This window comes from Phyllobates terribilis, unplaced genomic scaffold, assembly GCF_046119375.1.
Source record: "Phyllobates terribilis strain yellow unplaced genomic scaffold, ASM4611937v1 Scaffold_3__8_contigs__length_932513732, whole genome shotgun sequence".
Classification (NCBI taxonomy): domain Eukaryota; kingdom Metazoa; phylum Chordata; class Amphibia; order Anura; family Dendrobatidae; genus Phyllobates; species Phyllobates terribilis.
The window spans coordinates 480,766,478-480,779,502 of NW_027362763.1; the positions used below are offsets into that span (position 1 = coordinate 480,766,478).

Sequence of the window (13,025 nt, forward strand, 5' to 3'; positions counted from 1 at the left end):
TTTGTAAATTTTGTTGGAAAAATGAGAAATCGCTGGTCAACTTTTAACCCTTATAGCTTCCTAACAAAAAAAAATTTTGGTTCCAAAATTGTGCTGATGTAAAGTAGACATGTGGGAAATGTTATTTATTAACTCTTTTGTGTGACATATCTCTCTGATTTAAGGGCATAAAAATTCAAATTTTGAAAATTGAAAAATTGAAAAATTTTCGCCAGATTTCCATTTTTTTCACAAATAAACGCAAGTGATATCGAAGAAATTTTACCACAATCATGAAGTACAATATGTCACAAAAAAACAGTCTCAGAATCAGGGGGATCCATTGAAGCGTTCCAGAGTAATTACCTCATAAAATGACAGTGGTCAGAATTGTAAAAATTGGCCTGGTCATTAACGTGCAAACCACCCTCGGGGGTTAAGGGGTTAAAGGGTCGATAGTGACTTGTAGGATTGCTGCTTCCAATAGATGGCGCTATAGAGTTCTAGTTCTCTTCCTCTCTGAAGAGGCAATTTGCATGTATAGCCCAATTATGTCTTAACTTCTATCTGATGACCAAACATTCCCATTTATTGATAGCCAACACGGCTTATATATTCTTGATATGCAGCTCCAAGTGGAAGGTAAATTGAAATGGTACAGCTAGCTTCCCCAGGATAATGATCAGACATACTGCTGCTAAACACTAAAGGCCCCCACATGCATTAGACTAATGTCAGCCGAAATCTCCAATATCAACAAGTTCAGCCAACAGTATAATGTGTATGGGAGCCTTTCGACTGTACCCTGACAAATAAAGTCATGAATCAAAAGGATCAGGCACATCTGATTTGGGACTGCCAATCCTTTTGTTCACTAAGAGATAAGGGGCAACTATAGGAAATTGGTAGTGGCTCTCATAGTGAAGACAGGACCGGTCAGCAGAGTGAGCACTATATGAGAGAGTCGGGGGAGATAGAGGTCGACAACAATTTAGTGCGTATTGGAGGCTTAAGTGATCAGCTTATATGTTCATAACTGGAAAGCTCTATTGTTTTGTCCACTTCTGGTGCACTCTCCCATAACTAAGGATGTCCTGTTTATTGTTGATTTCAAGCAGTAATAAAAACAATGTAGAAAACCATGCAGACAAATGGCGGATTACTTCATAGAGAAAGAGAACAGGGTCTCTAGTGACACCTACATGAAGTAGCAATTCAGTATTGACCTTTTAAAGAGTCTTGCTTCATGATGCAAGATATTAAAAAATAAAGCAGAATCGCTACTTGCAGATAGCTGTTTCAGATTTTTCGCAACCATCAAAGACAGGTTGGTTGGATTAGAGGCCTTTGTCTAAGGGGTAAAGTTTCTTTTAGGCTGCTATGCTGTTGTAGGGAGCCTTATAGGCCATTCAATGCTCCCTGGGAAATTTCCGTACTCCAGCTTGCGGGTCTCCATAAATGGAACCTGTCATCTGATTCATGCTGCCCAAACTGGAGGCTGCATGATGGCAGACAGGTACATTTTTATCTGAAACGCTCCGGCATTTCAGAAGAAATATCCTTTAAAATGATATTCCCATCACTAAGATCCTGTACCAATATGTAGTAGGTATAATAATAATAATAATAATATTAGCAAATACCTCCATTTAGAAATGTAGCATAGTTCTTCTGATTCATTATATCGCTTCGCCATATGCAGGGCAATGCACTAGCTTAGGTATCCATGGTTATGACAGTTAGTTAGATGTTAGTGATTGTAATCATGGATACCTAAGCTGCTGCAATGCCCTGCACATGGGGTAAGCGATATAGCGAATCAGAAGAACTATACTACATTTCTAATTGCAGGTATTTGCTAATATTATCATTGTTACACCTACTACAGTGGGGAAAAAAGTATTTAGTCATCCACCAAGTTCTGCCACTTAAAAAGATGAGAGAGGCCTGTAATTGACATCATATGTAGACCTCAACTATGAGAGACAAAATGAGAAAACAAATCCTGAAAATCACATTGTCGGATTTGGAAAGACATTTATTTCAAATTTTGGTGGAAAATAAGTATTTGGTCAATTACAAAAGTTCTTCTCAATACTTTGTTATATATCCTTTGTTGGCAATGACAGAGGTCAAACGTTTTCTGTAAGTCTTGACAAGGTTGGCACACACTGTTGCTGGTATGTTGGCCCATTCCTCCATGCAGATCTTCTCTAGAGCAGTGATGTTTTGGGGCTGTTGCTGGGCAACACGGACTTTCGACTCCCTCCAAAGGTTTTCTATAGGGTTTAGATCTGGAGACTGGCTAGGCCACTCCAGGACCTTGAAATGCTTCTTATGAAGCCACTCCTTCGTTGCCCTGGTGGTGTGCTTGGAATCATTGTCATGCTGAAAGACCCAGCCACGTTTCATCTTCAATGCCCTTGCTGATGGAAGGAGGTTTGCATTCAAAATCTCACAATACATTGCCCCATTCATTCTTTCATGTACACGGACCAGTCGTCCTGGTCCCTTGGCAGAGAAACAGCCCCAAAGCATGATGTTGACACCCCCATGCTTCACAGTAGGTATGGTGTTCTTTGGATGCTTCTCAGTATTCTTTCTCCTCCAAACACAACGAGTTGTGTTTCTACCAAACAGTTCTACTTTGGTTTCATCTAACCATATGACATTCTCCCAATACTCATCTGGATCATCCAAATGCTCTCTAGCAAACTTCAGACAGGCCTGGACATGTAATGGCTTAAGCAGGGGGACACGTCTGGCACTGCAGGATCTGAGTCCCTGGTGGCGTAGTGTGTTATTGATGGTAGCCTGTGTAACCTTGGTCCCAGCTCTCTGCAGGTCATTCACTAGGTCCCCCCGTGTGGTTCTGGGATTATTGCTCACCGTTCTTGAGATCATTTTGACCCCACAGGGTGAGATCTTATGTGGAGCCCCAGATCGAGGGAGATTATCAGTGGTCTTGTATGTCTTCCATTTCTAATTATTGCTCCCACAGTTGATTTCTTCACACCAAGCTGCTTGCCTATTGCAGATTCAGTCTTCCCAGCCTGGTGCAGGGCTACAATTTTGTTTCTGGTGTCCTTCAACAGCTCTTTGGTGTTCACCATAGTGGAGTTTGGAGTGTGACTGTTTGTGGTTGCGGACTGGTGTCTTTTATACTGATAACAAGTTCAAACAGGTGCCAGTACTACAGGTAATGAGTGGAGGACAGAGGAGCCTCTTAAAGAAGAAGTTACAGGTCTGTGAGAGACAGAAATCTTGCTCGTTTGTAATTGACCAAATGCTTATTTTCCACCAAAATTTGAAAATATAATTTTTCCAAATCAGACAATGTGATTTTCAGCATTTGTTTTCTCATTTTGTCTCTCATAGTTGCGGTCTACATATGATGTTAATTACAGGCCTCTCTCATCTTTTTAAGTGGGAGAACTTGCACGATTGGTGGCTGACTAAATACTTTTTTTCCCCACTGTACATAATGGGATACGATCTTGGAGATAGGAATATTCCTTTAAAGATCCGGCTGCTGAAAACAAAGTTAGAAAAAAATGTATTGTTACATCTAATCTTTCTGTGTACTATAAAATAGAAAAATTGTAATCTGTTCTTTTCTTGTTACAGCTAAATACTACTTCTATGACAACTACTTTGATTTGCCAGGAGCTCTCCTGTGTGCTAAAATTGTTGATTCTTTAGAAACAGTAAGTAAAAATATAGCAATGGAAAATCATTTATTATATTTGTGACTTAAGTAACAGGGAATGATATTGATTGATTTTTCCATTGACAGTTCCGCCGTAACATCACATAATATAAATGTTAAGAAGGATGTACATAAATCCAACACTTATGGCAAAAAAATAATTAAGTATGTGGTAAATTAAAAGGGTTGTCCTGTGAGAACAAGTTATCATCCATCTGCAGGATAGTTGAAAACTTACTGATCCGTGGGGCCTGAATGGCGGGATGTGCAGCAATTGGCAGAACAAGGAATTTGTATCCTTGGCAGAGCAATTTTTTCCTTGTTACAAAATGGAACAGCCGGTTGGATGCCCGACCACCCTTTTATTCATTCTCTATGGGGCTGCCAGAAAAAGGCAAGAGCAACGCTCATGAGCACTGTAGGGAATTAATAGAGCAGCAATTGAGCATGCTGGTCCATTCCAGCGGGGGATAAAAGTTCCATGTTCTGCCGATCGGTTGTCAACCACTTTAACTGATCATTTTTGTTTTCATATTTGTAGAATGAAAATGAGTTTTCCATTTGCTTTTCTCTTGTTGGACTTGCGGGTGTTACTAGAAAGTGATTAAGCAATGGGTTTTGGCTTTTGAAGGGACAATGTGGCCATCCGGGAAAGAAGAAGCAGCCTTGGTCTGCGTCTAAATCATTGTTAAAGGTGCACTGATTCTCAAATAAGTTATAAATCTTACGGGTGTATTATAGTCAGTCTCACAAACCCTTTAAAACCAGTACATTTTATTCAATATGCATTAAAACAAACTAAACACGGACCCAAATAAGTGAATTACACCAGCAAAGACCAATAACTGACACTCTGTTTTCAACTAGTAGATAAAGGTATATGATATGTCCATCAATAAGATACCTCAAATGCACACAAGGAAAAGAGTCAGTGCTACCATCTCCCTGCAGACTAGTCTCAAACTGACACCTGCCTACCAGCGGAGGCTGGCACCCTATTTTACCAACGAGAATGGCGCCCCCTCTCCTCGGCCGCTCTCCTTCCCTAACCCTCGATATCCCTAGTACTATGGTGGGGTGGCAGTGTGCTTAGGCTAACTTTAATCCTGAAAAACAGGTATCAGAGAAAACCATTAGAAAAAAAGTGCAAATGTGCAGATAGAAAGTGACGACGTGCAAAATCCCATGAGCATGAGATTTCCTCTACTCATCAATATTTTCTGCTGAAAAAGATTATCCAGAACATTGGTAGATAAATGACACCCCAAACTTAGCAAAAATGACTTCAAATGTTGGGGGTGAGCTCCCAATAAAGCAAGCAGATAGAGTAGATGTTTCTCCATGTCACCAGGAGGCTGATGCGTTTGATAGAGTGGATGAGTACTCTCTACTCTAGCAGCACTGACTCTTTTCCTTGTGTGCATTTGAGGTATCTTATTGATGGACATATCATATACCTGTATGTACCAGCTGAAAACAGAGTGTCAGTTATTGGTCTTTGCTGGTGTAATTCACTTATTTGGGTCCGTGTTTAGTTTGTTTTAATGCATATTGAATAAAAGGTACTGGTTTTAAAGTTTTTTTTTTTCTGTGTATTAAAGGTGCACTGGAAAGAATTTTCCCTTTTAAGCTTTTTATCTGCACAGCATGGCTGGAAAGGGCTTTTGTCCTTGTACCATACGTCTAATTGTGCCGATAGTTGTGTTTTCACTGCAAAGTTATAATGTGCAGAAGGAGGAACTCCGTAGGTTTCATTTGTGCGGGGTCTGTAACTATTAAAATGTATGTTTTGTAGCTCTTGGTGACCCTAGAGTGTCAGACTTGCCACCCTTAACCAACAATGAGAAAGGATATATTTTGGGGTAATTTGTATAGTAGGTTTAATAATAAGATTCCACAAATATTTTCACATTTTTTTTTATACACAGACTGATGGGCAAAAGAAGTATGATTTCTGGAAAGATGTTATTTCTGCCATAGAGCACAACTACAAAACTACTGCTTTCAAAGGTAAGATATTAAATGTTCATCTTCATGCTGGCAACAATCTGATCATAACACTAAAAGGTTTTGACTACAGTTTTCTAAAAGTTTCCTGTTAAGGTTGCTTCAGGCGCAATACGAAGCAACCTTGTGAAATGGCGCAAAGTGCAAAAAGTCACCAAATTTTTCTCAAAATACCACTTATGACAAATTTTGCTACTTTGTGACACTATTTTGTGACTTAGAGGGGATAATAAATGCCCACCCCCTTATGTGCTTGCTGCAGAATAAAAATGCATTCATATGTATGGTGTGAATATTCAGTTTCATAAATGTCTGCAACAAACCCGTTGCACATGAATATCCCCTTATGGGATTAATCTTACTAAACACACTTGATCTACTTTTACGAGGAGCTAAGTTTCAAGACTGTGATTGAGGTAGGTCTAGGATTTTATGACTGCTGCACATAAATAATGAGAGCGCTTAGAATTGTGAAAACTGCGTGACCATAAAGTAGATTTCTGATGGATGAAAAACAGAGGATTGTCAGCAATTAATGGAATTGCTTCAGATGTAGGTTCAATATTTAGTGCTAAAAAATGAGGTTCAGTTTTTCTTTATAATGTAATCCATATTCATCAAACCACTGTTAATTTTGGTAGGAATTACAGCCTTCAGTGTGAGTGAGAAATTTTTCACCAGGACCAAGTAAAAATGTTATTAAGGGTACGAAATAATAGTAACAGAGCACCCCCTAAAGATAAGAGAGCTAAAAGAGTGCTATTTTTTATAGGTGCAATAGTGCTGATTATTGTTATATTATACCTTTCCATGTTCTCTGTTCCAGCCACCCAGATCCCATTCTAACCTTCACATACCACCAGATAAATGATAAACTGATCACTGCATTTATAAGGGAGCTTTGTGAGTGCATATGCTGTAGCTCTGACTGCCTCCAGCGTTTTAATTTACCCCCTTCCTTCCTTTTTTACGCAGCAGATTAAGACAGTCAAAAACTTACAGTGTTTGTGTTGGAGTAAGAGAACATGGCTGCTTTCTTTCACGAACAGTGCCAGATCGGCCCATGGGTCGTAGCAAGGCAATCCCTATGAAATGAATAGAGCTGAGCTGCAATACCAAATGCAAAGCACTGTTTTTGGAATAAAGTAGTCAGGTTTTCCTAATAATCTACAACCCCTTTAACTTTTTGACTACTCTAGTTTTTTCTTTGCCGGAAGAAGTGTTATCTTCTGTTAACAGGAGTTCCCGACTTGACGTCTGTTTTTGATGTCTGGAAATGAACATTTTTAGCATGTTACCAACATGAGCCAGGTGGGGGCCATTGCAATTATTTTGCTTGACCAAGGCTGGTAGGTTTCACATTCTGTAAATCTCCAGGTCTAACTAAACCTGAGAGTACATTAGCCACTAATAATATTTCAGATTTCTTAGATGGAAACACATCAAACACATAATGGAACTAAAACAACTTTATTTCTTATGGAATTGCGACTGTGAGCATTATTTCCTTTATTTCAGCATGTCTGTTATTGTCCATTAAAATGGTAATCAAATAATGCCAGACACAGAAGTTTACTACTGTGGCCTAGATCCGCCTAAATGCTTTACAACACTGTCCAAAAATTGCTGAAAAATGCTTTATTAATGTTGCCAGGAAAGTAAAGTACAACATTTCAGCAACTACTGTTGGCACGCATGTAAATATTACTTATTTATTAATCGGTGATATTAAATCTGTTTTTTAATTGCTTTTGCTTGATAGATGAATGCTGTACATACTTGATGCTGTGCATTGGTGTACCACATAAAACTTTATTATTGTGCCATTTTAATCGGTCACTTTTAGGTTAATGGTTCAAGTGGTCTACAGGGAACTGTCGGCTGCTTTACGGCGCCTTTCCCATCTTTCTTCATTTGGATCGAAAAACTGCTCCTAGACTGAAATCTAGAATTCATGTAATGAAAGAAATATTGTTTTTGTTCCAAAAAGTCAAAACAGTCATAACGTTATTCCATTTTTCATGTTTGAAAAGAGCATTGTTTTTGCCCAAATAAACATTGGATGATGATGGTAAATGTAACCGACAATGCTAATTACAGTCTAGGCCGAAAGTGTTGGCACCCTTGAAATTGTTCCAGAAAATGAAGTATTTCTCCCAGAAAATGATTGCAATTACACATGTTTTGTTATGCACAGCTTTGTTCGTTCAAACTCACCTGTGACAAGTAACAGGTGTGGGCAATAAGAAAATCACACCTGAAACCAGATAAAAAGGGGAGAAGTTGACTCAATCCTTGCATTGTGTGTTTGTGTGTGCCTTACTAAGCATGGAGCACCCAAAGATGAGAAGAAAACTGTCTGAGGACTTGAGAACCAAAATTGTTGAAAAATATCAAAAATCTCAAAGTCCATTTCCAGAGATCTTGATGTTCCTTTGTCCACAGTGTACAACATAATCAAGAAATTTGCAACCCATGGCACTGTAGCTAATCTCCCTGGATGTGGATGGCAGAGAAAAATTGATAAAAGGTCGCAACACAGGATAGTCCGGATGGTGGATAGGCAGCCCCAATCAAGTTCCAAAGAAATTCAAGCTGTCCTGCAGGCTCAGGGTACATCAGTTTCAGCGAGAACTATTAATCAACATTTGAATGAAATGAGATGCTGTGGCAGGAGACCAATGAGGACCCCACTGCTGACACTGAGACATAAAAAAAACTAAACTGCAGTTTGCCAAAATGTACTAAGCCAAAATACTTCTGGGAAAGCGTCTTGTGGACAGATGAGACCAAGATAGAGCTTTTTGGTAAAGCACATCATTCTACTGTTTACTGAAAACAGAATGAGGCCTACAAATAAAAGAACACAGTACCTACAGTCAAATATGGTAGAGATTCAAAGATGTTTTGGAGTTGTTTTGCTGCCTCTAGCACTGGGTGCCTTGACTGTGTTCAAGGCATCATGAAATTTGAAGATTACCAAAGGATTTTGGGTTGCAAAGTAATGCCTAGTGTCTAGAAAGCTGGGTTTGCGTCCTAGATCATGGATGCTCCAGCAGGACAATGACCCCAAAAATACTTCAAGAAGCACCCAGAAATGGGTGGAAACAAAGCGCTGGAGAGTTTTGAAGTGGCCAGAAATAGGTCCTAAACTAAATCCCATTGAACACCTGTGGAGAGATCTTAAAATTGCTGTTGTGAGAAGGCACCCTTCAAATATGAGAGACCTGGAACGGTTTGCAAACGAAGAGTGGTCCAAAATACCAGTTGAGAGTTGTAAGAAGCTTGTCGATGGTTATAGGATGCGATTGATTGCAGTTATTTATACCAAAGAGTGCACAACCAAATATTAAGTTTAGGGTGCCAACAATTTTGTCTGGCCCATTTTTGGGGTTTAGTGTGAAATTGTGTCCAATTTTCCATTTTTTCTGTTTTTTTAGTGTTGTTCCAATACACACAAAGGAAATAAACAGTGTATAACAAAACATGTGTAATTGCAATAATTTTCTGGGAGAAATACTTCATTTTCTGGAACAATTTCAAAGATGCCAACACTTTCGGCCATGACTTTATAACTCATATAGTGCAATACTATAGAAACAGAGTGACTGTCACACAATCTGTTGGACACTGCTACTTAGCCAAGTTGTGGAAAATGTAGTCTTTTGGTTTTTGTAGTTTATATTCAATGTGATTGTGTATTTACTGTGGTTTGTGTTTACTAATAACATGAATTCTCTATAACCTCTATGTTGAGACGTAGTAGAAATTTTTTATCGAGCACTTTGCTGTGAACCATCAAAATCTGCATGTGTTACATATTAATTTCTGATGCCAATTTATATGGACTTTATATTTGATATTGAATAGCCTTCTCTACTCCAAAAAGTAAACTAAAGCATTAACCCCTTTACGACTTTGGACATATGAATACGTCCAAGGTCATATCCCTGCACTCCATGCAGGCTCCGGCGCTGAACCCGCATGTTTTCGGGTACATGACATCTGATCTGCACAGCTGTCATGTGCCCCTAACAGCCGTGGGTGGAATCTCTATCCACCTGCGGCTGTTAACATGTTAAATGCCGTTGTCATTCTCCAACAGCAGCATTTAACATGCATGCGGCGGAAGTGCGTCACTAATCCCACCCATAGCACCCATGTCACATGACCGCATGATAACCCGGTGTCTGCAGGAGACCTCTGCGGTTGTCATTGCCAGGATGCTATGAGCACCGCCCATCGGTCGGCGCTCATAGCAAGTTACTGTATGTAACACAAGCGATCAGATGATCGCAGCTTTAGTCTCCCATGGAGACTATTGAAGCATGGAAAAAGTGAAAAAAAAAAGTTTTTAAAAGTATTAAAAAAATATATACATGTACAGTTGTGCTCAAAAGTTTACATACCACGGCAGAAATTTTCCTTTCTTGGCCTTGTTTCAGAGAATATGAATGATAACAATAAAAACTTTTTCTCCACTCATGGTTATTGGTTGGGTGAAGCCATTTATTGTCAAGCTACTGTGTTTTTTCTTTTTAAATCTTAATGACAACCAAAAAAATCCAAATGACCCTGATCAAAAGTTCACATACCCTGGTGATTTTCTCTTGACAACATGCTCAGAATTTGACACAAATGGGTTTGAATGGCTACTAAAGGTAACATCCTCACCTGTGACCTGTTTGCTTCTAATCAGTGTGTGTGCATAAAAGCTGAGTGAGTTTCTGGGATCCAGACAGACTCTTGCATCAAAAGTTTTTTTAGTTATCATTTATATTCTCTGAAACAAGGCCAAGTAAGGAAAAATTCTGCCAGGGTATGTAAACTTTTGAGCACAACTGTATAAAGGGTCAAATCACCCCCCTTTTTCCCCATTCTAAATATACACATATTTGGATCACCTCGTTCAGAAATGCCCGATCTATCAATATATAAAAATAATTAATCTGATCGATAAACGGCGTAATGAGGAAAAAAAAAAAAATGCCAGAATTACGTTTTTTTGGTTGCCGCAACATTGCAATTAAATACAATAACAGGTGATCAAAACATCGTATCCACCCCAAAATGGTATCAATAAAAACGACAGCTCGGCGCACAAAAATAAGCTCTCACTCAGCCCCAGATGCTAAAAAATGGAGACGCTAAGGGTCTCGGAAAATGGCGACTTTTTTTGTTGTTGCAAACTTGGTATTTTTTTTTCACTACTTAAATAAAAAAGAACCATTTTATGTTTGGTATCTATGAATTCGCAATGACTTGGAGAATCTTAATGGCAGGTCAGTTTTAGCATTTACTGAACATGGTAAAAAAAAAAAAAAAAAAACAATTGTGGAATTGCACTTTTGAATTTTTTCCTGTTTTTCAGTACACAATATGGAAAAACAATGGTGTCATTCAAAAATACAACTCATCCCGCAAAAAACAAGCCATCACATGGCCATATTGAGCGAAAAATAAAAAAGTTATGGCTCTGGGAAGGCAGGGAGTAAAAAACCAAAACAAAAAAACAGAAAAACCTAAGGTGGTAAAGGGGTGAAATATAACACTTATAAAACTATGGTACATTGTTTCCTAAGTAAACTGACAAAATCACATTTGTATACTCCATTTTAGATGGTGGATAGGATAGTTGCGAAACCTATTTTAGTGTTGTAAAACTCCATTATGGACTTGTTTGCTTATTTTTTTAATTTTCTTTTTATTTGTCAGATACAATCAAGGAACCTTATATCATTAACCCTAGCATTTAGTTTTGGTCAATGTGCTTTATATTGGTGATGTCTGTACCAGCCGTTACCGTATTTAAACAGAAATATTTGCATGTCTCTATTTTTTTACCCATTACTAATAAAGTATATCTTTTAGGAAGGGGGGATTATTCATATTAGGCAGTCATTTGAAAACCTCTGCAATTCTTATTGTTTTTTGTTAGTCTGGACTTGTTACAGAATAGCATTGAATATAACAGTGTAAAATTGCAAAACTTGATGTGTATGTAAGCGATGAATAGTTATCCCCAAAGTAAAGTTATGTTATATTTATAGGCTCTGCCACCACTCTATGATCTGTGTTGGTCTGGCCTCTGTGACCCTCAGTGATTTAGAAAATGAAGAGATCATGGTTGGTAGGGACCTAGAGATCAGCCCCAACTGATCTAAAAATGTTGGCCTGTCTTATCAATATATCAAAGTTGCATTACGTTTCAGGATGCAGTCTTCAAGCCCTTAATTCATCTGCAGACTTCCTATATTCAATTTGCAACCTGCACCTACTGTACATTCAGACTTGTCTTCTTTAGGTGTTTACCTTCTATTAACTCATGCTGGAGGTGAAGTCTGTGTTTCCAGGTTGCCGCTCTTACGATTAGTACAGCTTCATTTCTGTACTGCTTTATTCTTCTACAACCTATATGTGGTCTCTTATGTTGACAGACACTGATGCTGATGAATTAGCTTTATTCCCCTTCATTTGCCTCATTCCCTTGCAGTGTCATGGGTGCCCTCCTTTATCTCTACACTCTTGCAGAGCTTGTCTGATCACCACCTTCTCCCTTTACATGTTCTTTCTTCCCTTTCTACATACTGCATGACCTGCCCTCCCTCAAAACTTGGATGCTTTCCTTCCACTTTGCTCTCTTGTCTCCCATGTACAGCCTACTCCCATTCCTGCTGCTGTCTCTAACGCCGGGGACTCACTAGCGTATGGCATCCGATGCGAGAGCATCGGATGCGATATGCTAATGACATTTGGTTCCAGTTCTGCTGCGAGCGGGAGCCGAATGTCAGTGCTCCGTGCTCCGATCCTCTCGCACAGAGAAGATCGCAGCACAGCTGCAGAGGAGACAGAGAAATCAATTTCTCCATCTCCTCTATTGCTGGCATCGGCGGTGATATCCGAGTGCAGTGCGATGTTTCACTCGCATCCATAGATTATATGGGTGCGTGCGATCCGAATCCAGCATGCAATCGCAGCATGCTTCGATTTTTTTCCAGCCTGATCGCAATCCGATCAGAGCTGGAGAAAAAAAACGCCACTGAGCACACACTCATAGGATTAACTTGGTCCGAATGTAATCCGATTTTCTATTGGATTGCATTTGTCCGATTTAATCGCAAGTGAGTGCGAGCCCTGACACTTAGAACAGGGAAGTGTGATAGCAGAGAAAGCCGACACAGCAAGAACCAGTGTGCAGCCTGGTCTATGTCAGATTCACCTGCAAAAAGAACTTCGGCACTCCATACATGAAAATATAAGAAATATTGTATCTAGACAATGTCACTTTGAAAAATGAAGGTTTTTTGCGCATAATTTGGCCAATTTATGT

At 39.1% G+C, this 13,025-nt stretch overlaps 1 protein-coding gene across 3 annotated transcripts in view; it reads left to right on the top strand.

Moving 5' to 3' along the window:
- The window catches only part of NT5DC1 (5'-nucleotidase domain containing 1), a 359,332-nt gene that overhangs the window by 46,062 nt on the left and 300,245 nt on the right, over positions 1-13,025 (top strand). For all 3 annotated transcript variants that reach the window (XM_073675886.1, XM_073675884.1, XM_073675885.1), the window contains 2 exons: positions 3,607-3,686; positions 5,617-5,698. In XM_073675886.1, the coding sequence (XP_073531987.1) occupies positions 3,607-3,686; positions 5,617-5,698 (162 nt within the window). The remainder of the gene's footprint in view (positions 1-3,606; positions 3,687-5,616; positions 5,699-13,025) is intronic.